At 46.7% G+C, this 14,007-nt stretch overlaps 1 protein-coding gene across 4 annotated transcripts in view; it reads right to left on the bottom strand.

Annotated features, from left to right (window-relative positions):
* Positions 1 to 14,007, bottom strand: part of ZNRF1 (zinc and ring finger 1) — a 118,886-nt gene that overhangs the window by 14,264 nt on the left and 90,615 nt on the right. For all 4 annotated transcript variants that reach the window (XM_012437393.3, XM_064383319.1, XM_064383321.1 and 1 more), the window contains exon 2: positions 3,400 to 3,495. In XM_012437393.3, the coding sequence (XP_012292816.1) occupies positions 3,400 to 3,495 (96 nt within the window). The remainder of the gene's footprint in view (positions 1 to 3,399; positions 3,496 to 14,007) is intronic.

Below are 14,007 nucleotides of genomic sequence, written 5' to 3'. Positions count from 1 at the left end.
AAGGCCCATGTGGTTGATCCATTTTACCCACAAAAACGAACCAACAAATCCCCTCCCTCCTATACACTGTCCTCACTTTCCAGGAAGGCACTTAGGAGAACAGGGAGTTTAACATTCGGTGCTCCGGGGTCGACCACCCTCCCTGCCCCTCCAGCAGGGGCTCAGCACACTCCCAAACCTCCCCAGCCAGGTGCCTGTCCTTGTAGCACCAGGCACTGACTGAACCAGTTAAACTAGTCTTGCTTTTCCTAAGTTGTTGTGTTTTTTTCTAAGCTGGCAGGCAGCTACTGGAGGCCTTCCAACCCACCACTCAGGCCAACCCTCATAATAAGAAAAATACTACTTTCTATCTGCCTCATTTAGGAGGTTTCTACTTTTTTCCTTTGGTGGTTAACTAAATTTCATCTTATATAACCATCATAAATTTTCTAAAAATTTCCCCGATTGGTGCCAACAACCACAGAAAGTGTATGTGTAAATGGGAAGTCTTCAGGGGAGTGACCGGGAGTTCTAGTGAATCGTCATGAGAAAACGCTTCACTCTCTAAGAAAGCCCCACCTCACCTCCTTTCCAGAAAGATTCCAAGAACTTACACCTCTGACTCTTAAGTCGTTTTTTAAGTTAGAAAAGCTAACATGCAGCAGGTGAGGTTGGGATATAGATCACGGGGGAAACATTCAGGCTCCTGACCTTTGGCCCACGGTTTGTGCTCTCTGACCTGGAGCAGGCTCTGGGGACGCCCACTCCACATACGCCCCGGGAGCAAATGTTCTCCTCCTACCTGGAAGGTTTAGGGTCTTCAGAAAAGGCAAAGACTGAACGTGAGGAATCCAAGCCACATCAACAGCGTCCACAGAGGGCCAGACCACTGTTTCTGAACAAAGCACTTCACCACCTTGAGACAAAGTCCACTGGAAGGACTGGAGACAAGTGGCCTCTCCGCCTCCAGTGGTAAAGGACTGGCTTTTCCAAGAAAGATCCTTAGGCTTAAAGCCTCTAGTTTACACACATACACGCAGGTACACACGCACACACTCAAACACAGAGACACATGCACCCTTGAGGAGGTCACCTTTCCATTCCAGGACAAGGGAAAAACTAGAACCAGAACCAGAGGAGCAGTGGTCATGCCTCAGACTGGCTGGCCAACCTTCCTCTAAGGGAGCCCAGACTCCCAGTGTGGTTTCTGTAACCTTGGGTGAGGGTGCCAGTGGTGGGGTGTAGGCGGGTGGACCAACAGCACCAGGCACTCAAGTGCTGACACAGAGGGGGGAAATGGGGACACATGGTGGTGTCCCAGGCAGTTCTCTGGCAGAGGAGCTGGAGAGCCTCACCTTCCCTGTTCTCCACAGGGCAGTGGGGTAACTCTGTATTTGGGGTGTGGGGGCCCAAGAGCACTCTGCCTTCCTCGGCTGCTCTTGCAAAGTTCTTCCTGAGAGCCAGGTTTTCTCAGGCCGAGGCCCTCTGAGGCTTCTTTGTATTCTTCCTACAACAAATGCAGTGTCTACAGAGAACTCCCCAGCAACCCGCAGGACAAATAGAGGTCTTCATGAGGTCTCCACACATGCGGGAAAGAAGTGAATAGGGTTTTTGAGGCCGTGGATAGGGAGGGCTGTGAGATGCAGGGAAGGCTCCTCTCCCTCCCTGGTCCCAGGCAGAGATGGTGAACGGGGACAAAGCTGAGCCTGAGCCTCCTGACAGCATGCACGCGACAGGACCAACGCAAAGCCTACAGCACATGCGACAACAGACTTAAGAGGCTCGGCAGCAGTCAGCCCAGGAGAAAGGAGGGGCTGTCCCCTGGGGAGGAAAGGGGCTTCCCAGACCGCAGCTATGTCATCCATGGGAGGGCCATGCTGGTCCTCCCACCTGCACGCGGGCTAACACACGTGTGGAGCTGAGCCACATGGGCAACATGCCCACCTGCATCCAGAGTCTTTTGGCTGAATAAGTAATTAAAAGAGAAGTTTTCAGGAGACCCAAGTGGATGTGATTAGTCAGAGTTACTTCCCAGGAACGTTCTCTGACCATGATCCCTCCTGGGCTCATGCTGTGTAGGGGAAAGAGCCTTCTGAGAGGTAGGAGGCTACGGGGCAGAGAAGAATCTCCCCAGGAAACATTCTCGCCAGGCTGGTTTCAAATGATCCAGTCCTCAGACACTGTCAGAAATCCCAGAACTCTTTCTAACCACTACTATGACTTGAATCTGGGAAGGTGGGCCAGTACCGTGGTTGGAGTGCACTCAGATCCACTGCCTGTGATAGTGGAAGATGCCGTTTTCTGACGAACATGGTTTGGAGACCAGACTAAACACATGAGCATGGAAAACCGAGGGTCAGCAGTGGCGTGGGCTGAGCAGCACTGAGGAGAAGTCTGTGGGCTCTGGAAAACTGCGAAAAGAAACCTAGGGAGATCTCACATCTTTCACAGCAGCTGTAACTTCCCAAGCACTGACCGTGGGCCAGGTTGTGTACCAAAGGGCTTTATGTGCCATCTCTTACCCAGTTCTGACAACCCTATGCAACAAGTATTACTATTCACACTTCACAGACGAGAAAACGGAGGCTCCGGTAAGTCGAGCAACTTGTCCAAGACGAGACAGTGAGTGGTACAAGGAGATTCGAACTCCCATCAGCTGAACTCCAAGCCTTACACACAGCATGCTAGGCAGATGTTGGCAGTCATTTTGTTCCCCAGAGGCGTCCTGTTAGGTTAGCTTGGCTATTAAGAAATCCCCTGCCTTCAGGGTCCTACCCACTGCGGTATTCACTGCTGGGCTCTGAGGCAGCCGCCAAGGTAGGAGGTGACAAGGCCTGGGTGGAGCAGCAAGGTGGCCAACCTGCATTTTCAATCCCTATAGTGTCTCTGTGTCACACATACTCCCCGTCAAGCTCTCTGGTGTGGAGTCACTGGGCTAAAACTCAAGTGTTCACCTGAGTTTGAAAGTGACAAAGAGACGACCAGCTTCCCAGCACTCTGTGCACGCCACTGGCACACACTTCCCCAAGGAGAGTGGGTGCTTCCTCGGGGCCCATCTGCTGAGCCGTGGCATGTATCTGGCTGTCTTGGGGCCTTCCACAGTCAAGTGTGTGATGGGTGAAGGAATGGCTGCATCTCCCAGCCAAAGTCTTCACAACTGAGTTGGAGAGGGGAAGGGGACTAAGTGAGCAACCTGAGAGGCTTCCCAGACCTCGGACTTGACCCCTGGGCCTTCTTTCCTTGTCCCGCCCCTTTTCCTCTCTGACCTGGGCAACAAGGATCCCTAAACAGTCCGCTTCCTCACCACCACTCAGGAATGCCTGCCAGAGGGCAAGGTGAAAATACTGCCCAGAACCGCCCTCGACTGGAGGCTCCCCCAACAAATGCTCTGGAGGCTGGTGAGGCAGGCCAAGCCCTTACCATTGTAGGAGAGGCGAGGTTTGCTCAAACACATTATAAAGTGCATTTCCATCTCGTCAGAAGCCACAGACTTGGAGCAAATGGGGCACTTGAAACCTGAAAGAGAGGAGAATGGGATGAAATGTTTTCTCCAGATCCAGCGCATCTGCAGGACATGTCAACACTCTCGAATACCAGCCGTGTGGGGTCAGGGTCAATGTGGAGGATGGCCATTGGAACAGACCCTAGACCTGTCCTCCTTCAATGACTCATTCGAACATTTGCCATTTTTTTTTTTTTTGAGATGGAGTCTCGCTCTGTTGCCCAGGCTGGAGTGCAGTGGCACGATCTCAGCTCACTGCAACCTCTGGGCTCCGGGTTCAAGCAATTCTCCTGCCTTAGTCTCTTGAATAGCTGGGATTACAGGAGCCCACCACCACACCCGGCTAATTTCTATATATTTAGTAGAGACAGGGTTTCACTATGTTGGCCAGGCTGGTCTTGAACTCCTGACCTCAGGTGATCCACCTGCCTCAGGCTCCCAAAGTGCTGAGATTGCAGGCGTGAGCCACCACGCCTGGCAGCATTTGTCCTTTTTATTGCAGCCTGTGACTGACTGCCAGCTTTCACCAGGGCTCTCCTTGCCTTACGTCCCTTGTTAAGATTTAACAGAGGCTACTGACACCTGACTTGAGGTTTATTTTCTTTAGACCCTTTCTCAGAGGGGTCTGGTGGACAACGGGGATAGGGAGGCATCAAATCAAGGCACCTGGAAACTCAGGCTTTGCATAATAATTTAACATCCCTCTGCCTCCCAGCCTTTCAGCCACTTGGTTGGATCACCCTGGGAGGAATCTCATCCTTCACCTGGCTCCTGGCCTCCGCTGCCCAAGCCAGGTAGCACCTCCCTCCCTCCCTCACCTGCGGCCCCCTTTGCCTCCCTTGTGGCTTATGGCCACTGTCCTTTGAGATGTGTATAAACCTAGCTGAGGGGTGGCCCTCCAAAGTGCTCCCAGATGCCACATGAGCCTTGGCCAAATGCTACCAAGAGTGACAGCTGTTTCATGGTACCAGGCCAGTACTGGGTATTGTGATCCTGCCGTTTTATTCCCAAGGCAGTGTGGACTGCTTACACAGCCAGAGTTTCCACTGATACAGAATTATACCCAGACTGGAGAATTCTGGTTGAGAATCTTCCGAGTTGAACTCTGTTAAGCAAACCTAATCCCTTGATCCAGTTTTCCATACAACACAGATGAATTATTTCTAATTTTTTCCATTCTACTTTCACTGAAATGATTTTCAAATAGATCAATTCTTTTCCATGTGAATTCTATCAAAAAGATCTGTTGCCACTGAAATCTTACTTGTCTGCATTAAATTGTGCACATCACTGCTTCTCGCTTTTGTGACTGTGATTCCTGCCTGCCCAGCCTGGACTTCCTAATGTGGCACATCTAACAACAGCTGACCCTCGAACATGGGCTCGAATGGCGGGGCTCCACTTCCATGTGGATTTTCTATGGCCTCTGCCACCCTGAGACAGCAAGACCAACGCCTTCTCCTCCTCCTACTCAAAGGGAAGATGAGGATGAAGACCTTTATGATGATCCACTTCCACTTAATGAACAGTAAATATATTTTCTCTTCCTTACAGTTTTCTTTTTAACATGTTATTACAAATCTTTTTATATTAGAGATGGGGTCTCGCTATGTTCCTTAGGCTGCTCTTGAACCCCTGGGCTCAAACAATCTCCCAGCCTCGGCCTCCCAAAGTGCTAGGATGACAGGTGTGAGTCACCTCACCCAGCCACTTCCTTGTCATTTTCTTAATAACATTTTATTTATCTCTCTTTATTGTAATACAGTATATAATATATTTATAACATATAAAATCCAACTTAATCGACTGTTTATGTTTTGGTAAGGCTTCTGGTCAACAGCAGGCTATTAGTAAAGTTTTGGTTAAGTCAAAAGTCATACACAGGCCTGGGCGTGGTGGTGCATGCCTGTAATTCCAGTACTCTGGGAGGCTGAGGCGGGCAGATTGCTTGAGCTCAGGAGTTTGAGACCAGCCTAGGCAACATGGCAAAAGCCTGTCTCTACAAAAAATAAAAAATTAGCTGGGAGTGGTGGTGTGTGCCAGTAGTCCTAGCTACTTGGGAGGCCAAGGTGGGAGGATTGCTTCAGCCCAGGAGGTCGAACCTGCAGTGAGCCGTGTTTGCACCACTACACTCCAGCCTGGGAAACAGAGCAAGACCCTGACTCAAAAAAAAAAAAAAAAAGTTATATGCAGATTGACTGTGCAGTGGTCAGAGCTACCCCCCGACCCCACAGCGATGTAGTTCAAGCGTTCACTGTACTGTTGTAAAGACTGGATTCTTGTTAATTTTTAGTCAAATTTTCCATACGCAGTTTTATTTAACACTAGTGATAATCATCTGCAACATTTATTTTTTTTTGAGATGGAGTCTTATTCTGCAGCCCAGGCTGGAGTGCAGCGGCACGATCTCGTGGCTCACTGCAACCTCCGTTTCCCAGGTTCAAGAGATTCTCCCACCTCAGTCTCTTGAGTAGCTGGGATTGCAGGCATGCATCACCATGCCCGGCTAATTTTTGTGCTTTTAATAGCGATGGGGTTTCGCCATGTTGCCCAGGCTGGTCTCAAACTCCTGACCTCAGGTGATCTACCCGCCTGAGCTTCCCAAAGTGCTAGGATTATGGGCATGAGTCACCCAACTTTTCTTATGAAACAGATAAAAGGCTGAATGTGGCCGGGCACGTTGTCTCAGGCTTATAATCCCAGCACTTTGGGAGACCAAGGTGGGTGGATCACTTGAGCTCAGGAGTTCAAGACTAGCCTGAGCAACATAGTGAAACCCTGCCTCTACAATTAAATAAATAAATAAATTTTTTTTAAAAGGAGGGTGAAGTTGACTGTTAGACATTCCAGGACAGAAGAGGAGTTCATACCTTCACAAGTGACCCCTTCAGGTGGGTGCCTAACTCTGCATGAAAAGCCGTGACTCTGGCGGCGGGGGGTGCTGAGAGACAGGAGGCTAGCTGACAACCAATTTGCTTAAAGTCCTCTCCAAATCCTCTTTTTTTTTTTTCTTCATTAGCAATGCTTTGAACTATAGGACCAGACAGAAAATTCAGGCCTGGCTAACTACAGACAAAGTGGACACTTGACTCCAAGGCACAGTCCCTATTTCCACAACCTCTTTCCTCAGAGATTCTTAGCATTTAAGCATCTGAGCTAAAAAGTCTTGGAAATACAAACAATCCAAGGACTCTGGAGGAGCTTTGATAAAGGGTTTTATTTCTGAAATCTGGGTGGTTACAAATCCATCAGTAACAAAGCTAGAAGACCAGTCCCCGCATGGTGGCTCACGCCTGTAATCCCAACATTTTGAAAGGCCGAGGTGGGACAATCACTTAAACTCAGGATTTGAGACCTGCCTGGGCAACACAGCGAGACCCTGTTCTCCACAAAAAGGAAACAACAAAAACAACAACAAAAAACCCCAGAAGACTGTAAAGACAGGAGGGGAATTCCATCCCCAGTTTTCTTGCACAGCGGGATGTAAACACACCAGGCTGATTATTTTCTAACCCAGTTTAGAAATGTGCAGACTCAGTGTCACAGCCTGATGGGAAGGTGAGGAGCGAACCTGCATCTCACAGACAGAAGATGCTTTTCCGATTCAGCCTAAGTCCCTCTGCACTCACATGTGGATTTTTTTCAACCCCAAAGACCAAGATTTTGCAACCCTTTGAATAACTAAAGGACACCTGCACTTTAACTCGGGAAGGTGGCACCTGCCTGCAAGCTGAGGCTGTGGGAGGAGAGGAGGGATGTGCTCTAGGACAGGCCCTCTGCTTCCAGGCCCCAACACTCTCACTGCCAAGCATTAAAGTGACCTGTGACTAAGAACAAAACTACACCTCACAGGTACTTATGTTTCCGATAACTCAGAAGAGACTCAAGGTTATCCCTATAATAGCATCATTTACTCCCCTGTATTCCAATATGATTCCTTGAGTGCAGGAGAGGGGCTGAGTATAGCTAAGGTGCTAAGAAGTAGGCCACCCAACAAGAAGGTCTATAAGGGAATGCCACTAGACATTCATGTCCTAGAAACAAAAAGGCTGAGACTCACATGTTTAGAGCAATCCCCTCACTGTACAGATGAGGGGACGGGCCCTGGTGAAGGCCTCTGAGTGGCACTGTCACACAACTGAGGAAGTAAAACTGAGACTAGCCTCAGGGTTCTCAGCTTCCAAACTAAAGTCCTTTCCATCAGGGCAGGGAGAGTTGGCCATAGAGTTTTAAGAACGAGGTAGGTTGGGAAATATTACTTCTGGAGGAAACACCACTGGTATAGGAAGACATCTACACTTTATACCTAAAGCAGGGTTAGCAATATCAGCATCTTCTATCTCTGGTGTTTCTGTTTTATTTTGGTATGGCTCAAGAAATAACTCTGGGCTGGGCACAGTGGCTTACGCCTGTAGTATCAGCATTGTGGGAGGCCATGATGGAAGGATCACTTTAGTCCAGGAGTTTGAGATGAACCTAGACAACATAAGGAGACCCTGTCTCTATTTAAAAAAAAATTTTTTTTTAATTAGCTGGGTGTGGTTGTGGGCACCTCTAGTCCCAGCTACTTGGGAGCCTACAACACTGGTTGTAAGATGCTGAATCTGCAATTACCTTTTAAATGGAAAAAAAAGGGTAAAAGGTAAGAGAGAGAGAGAGAAGAACACAGAGAGCTAGAAAAGACTAACATCCCCACCTTCTTTCCTGAAAGGTCATCTGATGATCAAGACGGATTCTCCCACTACTCCCCAAATCATTTCCCATAATCGTCCACTGCGGCCCTACAGAATGATAAATCCTGTGATATTTATGAGCTACCTGAAGGTTAAAATATCCAGGAAATTTTGATTCCATTTTGGAAAAAAAGCTCGCACAAAATTTAAATTAGCCCAGCAAAACAAAAGTAAACCAAAGGTCTGCAAAGTCATCCAGGCCACATGATTTTGTCAAATTTCCTAAGAGACTTTCATCAGCACTCAGAGCAGATAAGCGATGCTTTTTTATTTTCTTTCAGGAAAAAGCTACAGGCCATTCCCTACGCCTCTGAGACCAGGCTCTGCGCATCACACCCTGGAGGCCAGGGGAGCAGCCAGCCAGCGTTTCAGCCGGTCCCTGCACACGGACTGTGTCTGCCAAAAGTTTCCAACTGTCAGTGAAGGGAGATGTCAGTTTGTTCGGGCTTGCTGGCCAAGCCTGACACTGGTTCACCTTAGGCTATCATCTCCTCCCACCAGACAGAGGAAGAGGCAGGGAACGTACCTAATTCCTTGTCCTTTTCTGCCATTAACTCAAAATGAGGAAGAAATGAATGACAGAGCACTGTGGGGAATGTGTCCTTAGTCGCGCAGTTCTGCTCTGGGTAGGTTCTGCCAAGCAAATGCGCCTAAAGGATCCTTCCACTTGCAATCAAGAGAAGCCCACAGAGTCCTTCTAATGGAGACCTGGTTTCCTTTCTTTCCTTGTCATCAGATCAGCTCACTGTTTACACAGCCAGAAGAGCTGAGCAGAGAGTTGGATCAGCCAGAGTTCAGCTGTTTCCTGTCTTTCAACAAGTGCTTTAAGTGGGGAATCCTTTGCCATTTGGTTGGCTGTACCAGAGAGCAGAGCTCCCAAGAGAAGACAAGTCTGCATTTGCCATCTATGACCCCTTACTGTCAGGTCAAAGGGACACTCACAATTTCAGGATAAGCCCACTGGTGAGTGAAGCAACAGTGATCCCAGGAATGCTGACATGGTCACGTGCATCAAGCATGTTCCTGGGTCAGGGTAACTGGGCATCTCTTCATCCAGGCCCTTCCATTTGACAGAGCAACAGAGGAAGGATGGGGGCAACAGGTTCAAGCTACAAGAACTCTCCCAACCCACTGCAACATTTATCTTGCAACATAAACTCGAGTTTTAGTGCTCTGGAGATGGATACACTTCTCATCTTCCAAAGCTTCTCATTTTCCTTTAAGACCTGATTTCTCAAGCATGACCACGTGCTGGCGGCGTGTTGCTCCAGTTTCCCTCCCCAGCCCTCCCTTCTCCCCTCTCCCCATGCTGATGCGCTATTTTAAAGGCTGCCCCAGTTCTGCCTGTCTCTGGGATCACCTAAAGGTAGAAGAATCAAACAAAGCAACCAGGGTAAAGAAAGCCACGCCACGCAGACGGGAGGTCCTGGGGCAGACGGGTAGATGAGGGTGCCTCTTGGCTGAGGCACTCAGAGCGCGTCCGCCCCTTGACTTTGTCCTTAGCATTCAGTTCTTAGCTTCCAGCCTCCATCTTTCTGTCACATCCTCATGGTGCTTAGTGTCTATAAAATGGGACTTGAATAAATTAATTTTAATAAATGGGATTTATTACAAATAGAAGTTCAAGGGGTAACATGGATGATTTTCATTTCTAAGCTGTAGGTATCAAATTCTTCATTCTTCACCCTCAAAGACACACAGACTCCCTCTCTGTCAACACAGAAATAAGTGAAAATCAATGCACAATTTATCAGTTGCTGAACTGTGAGTCAGTCTCTCCTAGAGAACATTCTTGACTGGGAAAGGCTGAGGGATTCTGGCTTTTGACTCTTCCAACACTTCTCTTCTGGACTCATCTTCTGCAGTTCTACTCTGGAGCCTGGGGGCTCACCTGTTTCCCCACAAAGTTCTCACAAGCAGACATTAGAAGACAGCCATACTGACAAAGAATAATGTATCTGTGTATGTGTATTAACATATCTGTTGTGACGGGTCAATCTGACCAGGTCATGGGGTTCCCAGATATTTGTCTCAACATTATTTCTGGTGTGTCTGTGAGGTGTTTCCAGATGAGATCAGCATTTGAAACCATAGACTGAGTGAAGCAGACCGGCCTCCCTAAGGTGAGCAGGCCTCATCCAATCCACTGAGGACGTGATCAGAATAAAAAGGCAAAGAGGAGACATTTCACTCTCTCTCTGCCTACCTGTTTGAGCTGGGACACTGGTCTTCTCTTGCCCTTGAACTAGGACTTATACCAGCTCTTCGATTTCTCAGGAGAAACTCCAGTTCAAACTTGAAATAGAACTACATACTCCACAAGTTTTCCCAGGTCTCCAGCTTGCAGGTGGCAGATCATGGGATTTCTCAGCTTCCGTAATCATGTGAGCCAATTTTTTATAATAAATCTCTTTACACACACACACTCAAACATGCACTTACACACATTGTTGGTTCTGTTTCTCTAGAAAACACTAACCAATAATCTAACTACTAAAATACCAAACAAAAACTTACAAGGACTAGCAACACCAGATGTTGGGAATGTTGGTGAAGATGTGTAGCAACTAACTCTCACGTGTGTCTGAGGGAATAGAAAATGACACAGCCACTTTGGGGGAAGGTCTAGTAGTTTCACATTAAACAAACATACAACCAGCCTATGACCCAAGCAATTTTTCACTATGGATTTACCCAAAAGAAATGTCAACATATGCCTACAAATAGTCATTTACAAGAATGTTCATCTCAGCTTTATTCCTAACAAGCAAAAACTGGAAACAATCCAAATGTCCGTCAACAGAATGGATAAAGAAACTGTGGTATATCCATGGAATAAAACGGAACACTACTCAGCTATAAAAAGCAATGAACTACCGATACGTGCAACAACATGGACGCATTAAAACATGCCAAGTGAAGGACACAAAAGTGCACACATGATTCTAATTATATGAAGTTCTAGAAAAGGCAAAATTAATCTACTGTGGAAGAAATCAGAACAGTGGTTGTCTCTAGGGGTTAGGGTGGGGGCAGATTCACTGAGAAGGAAATGAGAAAACTTTCCTGGGTGACAAAAATGTTCTGTATCATGAGGAGGGTTTGAGTTACACACGTGTATGTGTTTGTCAAAATTCACCAAATACATACTTAAGATTTGAGATTTCATTGTTTGCAAATTTTACCTCAACCAGAAAAAAGACCTGTAAACAAATAAGGAACTGTAGTTAATTAACTGTAGTTTGTGATCTATATCAGGGAAGTACACGGATGTCTGCATTAAAATGAAATGAACAAACAAACAAAAAAATAAGATGCACAAGTTAAACTTCTTCCAACTTTTCCAAACGTTTGAATTTTTAATAAACATAGAACAAAGTGTCAAGCAGTGATCTGTGTTGTGAAGAGAAGGCCAAGCAGGGTGTGTGTGTGTGCTAATTTGGATACAGTGGTCAGGGACAGCCTCTGAGGAGGTGACAGACAAGCAGAGCCCTGGATGTATGAGAGGAACAGTGAAGGCAGAACATCTAGGCACTGTGAGGCCAAGGGCCGTGGGTGACAGCTGAGGCATACACTCAGTCCTTGTATATGCTCAAATACCTTTCTTTCATTCTGAGAGCTGAATGGATAGCTTGCCTGGGTACAGGATACTTGAGTTGCATTCCTTTTATCCCCCGTGGTGTGCAGATGAAATTCCACCATCTTCTAGCTTCTTGGTGTTGCAAATAGGAAATCTGGTGCCAGTGTGACTCTTTTCCTTAATAATTTGTTCCTTTGGCCTGAAAGCAGGCCTTGAAGATTTTTCTCTTCATCCTAAGAGTTCAGAAACGTTACCAGGATATGCTTAGAGTGTCTTCTCTTACCAGTTTTACCTTTCAGTATGCAGACTCAAAGTCTTCCTTCTTTAGGGAAATTTTCTTCCTAATGTTTCATTACTTCCCCAGGTGGTAACTCATCAGTGCTGTTCATTGAATATTTCTAGCTTTCCTCCTTCTATCTATATATAATGACTGCATGTGCCTGCTCTCTTTGAAGTTAAGGGTGAGTTTGTGATTTGCTTTGGCCAATGAAATGTGAGCAGAAGAAACCTGCACACACCCAAGTGGACTTTAGGAGTCAGTGTGTGACTCACCATGCTACCTGTACTGCTGCAGTAATCAGGGAGCAGGTGCTGCAACGAAGCCTCTGCTGGCTCAGGTCCCTGAGTAGCAACAGTGAGCACAGTACTCCCTCTTGACCTGCACTGTATGTGCAGCGTGGGGAAGAGATCAATGTGCCGAGCTGAGCCACCGAGCTGAGGGGACTGTGTATTATGACATTAAAAGCTAGTCCTGGCCTGTCCTGCCTCAAGTGCCCTTCCTCTACCTTTTTCCATTTCTAGTACTCCTGCTGCTTGTATGTCAAATCTCTTGGTAACGCTTTCTCTGTAACTTCTCTTTGCATTTTCTCTGGAGCTCAGCCTTTCTAACGCCGTCTGGGTCTCACCTGCCTGCCCCATGCTTGGCTCAAGGAGGTATATGGTTGGCATTGGGAGCCAAGGAGTTAGGATATTTATATTCTGCTCTTTACATACATATGCTTCCTTGTATCAACTACAATCTAGGTATTTGTCATTTTTAATGTCTGTATTCTATATGATAATTAATAATATTGTGCCTACCCACCTTCTTCTGTTGGGTATTAGGATTGTCAATTTTTACCAACTATAAAGATCCTCTTAGTAAAGTGATCTTCATTTTCTACTCTATGCATGGTATATTCCACTCTGACATATTCCTGCTGCTTCTGAATTCTACACTGACTGGTATGGAAGAAAGAGAATCAGATTAGGCATCAGAAGAAAACAGGCTTTCCCAATCACTAGCCACATGGCCTTGTATGAGCTACTTAGTAATATTCAAGTAGTGCCCTGCCTGTTCCAGAGTTGTTTTAAAGTCCAGCCAAGGATGGATGTGTGAATGCTCTCTGCAGAGTAAACCATTTTATTGGCTGCATCCACTACCGCTCCAATATGCTGAAGCTTGCTGGTAAATCTGTCCATTCGAGGAAATTTGCAAATTCTTCAGGCAAAAAAAGTGAAAAATGAGCTCAACTTACATAATGTATTTTGCGGACTCCAAGATGCCATCAATCACCATTATAAACCTCCAAGAAAGGCAAGGAAAGCTGCCAATAATTTTTTTTCAATATGGTATTCCACAGAAATTCATAATTTTAAGATGTGATTATATGGCACATCTTGATTTTAAAGTTGTTAAACTGTGAAGTGTTTGTGCCTTAGAATCGATGAACATATGAAAAATACACATATGAGTATCTGAAAAATCACACAGACTGAATTCCAATAATAGATCCAATAAATTTATTCCTGGCTGGGTACAGTGGCTCAGGCCTGTAATCTCAGCACTTTGGGAGGCCAAGGCAGGTGGACCACTTGATCTCAGGAGTTCAAGACCAGCGTGGGCAACATGATGAAACCCCATCTCTACCAAAAATATAAAAATTGGCCAGGCATGGTGGCACGTGCCTGTGGTCCCAGCTACTTGGGACGCTGAAGTCGGAGGATGGCTGGAGCCCAGGAAGTCAAGGCAGCAGTGAGCCTTGATCAAGGCCACTGCACTCCAGCATGGGTGACAGAATAAGACCCTGTCTCAAAATTATTCCTGTATACTTACTGCAAACCAGAAGAGCCTGAGTGAAGACATCAGCACGGTGTGTGCATGTAAGTGGGAGTGAGGATATCAAACCCACCCTGCTGTACAATGAGTCCAGGCTGCAGCCTGCCAGGTGGAG

Source organism: Aotus nancymaae, unplaced genomic scaffold (assembly GCF_030222135.1).
Source record: "Aotus nancymaae isolate 86718 unplaced genomic scaffold, 86718_ANA_hifiasm-v0.15.2.pri h1tg000030l, whole genome shotgun sequence".
Taxonomy (NCBI): domain Eukaryota; kingdom Metazoa; phylum Chordata; class Mammalia; order Primates; family Aotidae; genus Aotus; species Aotus nancymaae.
This window is presented reverse-complemented; position numbering and strand designations above follow the sequence as displayed.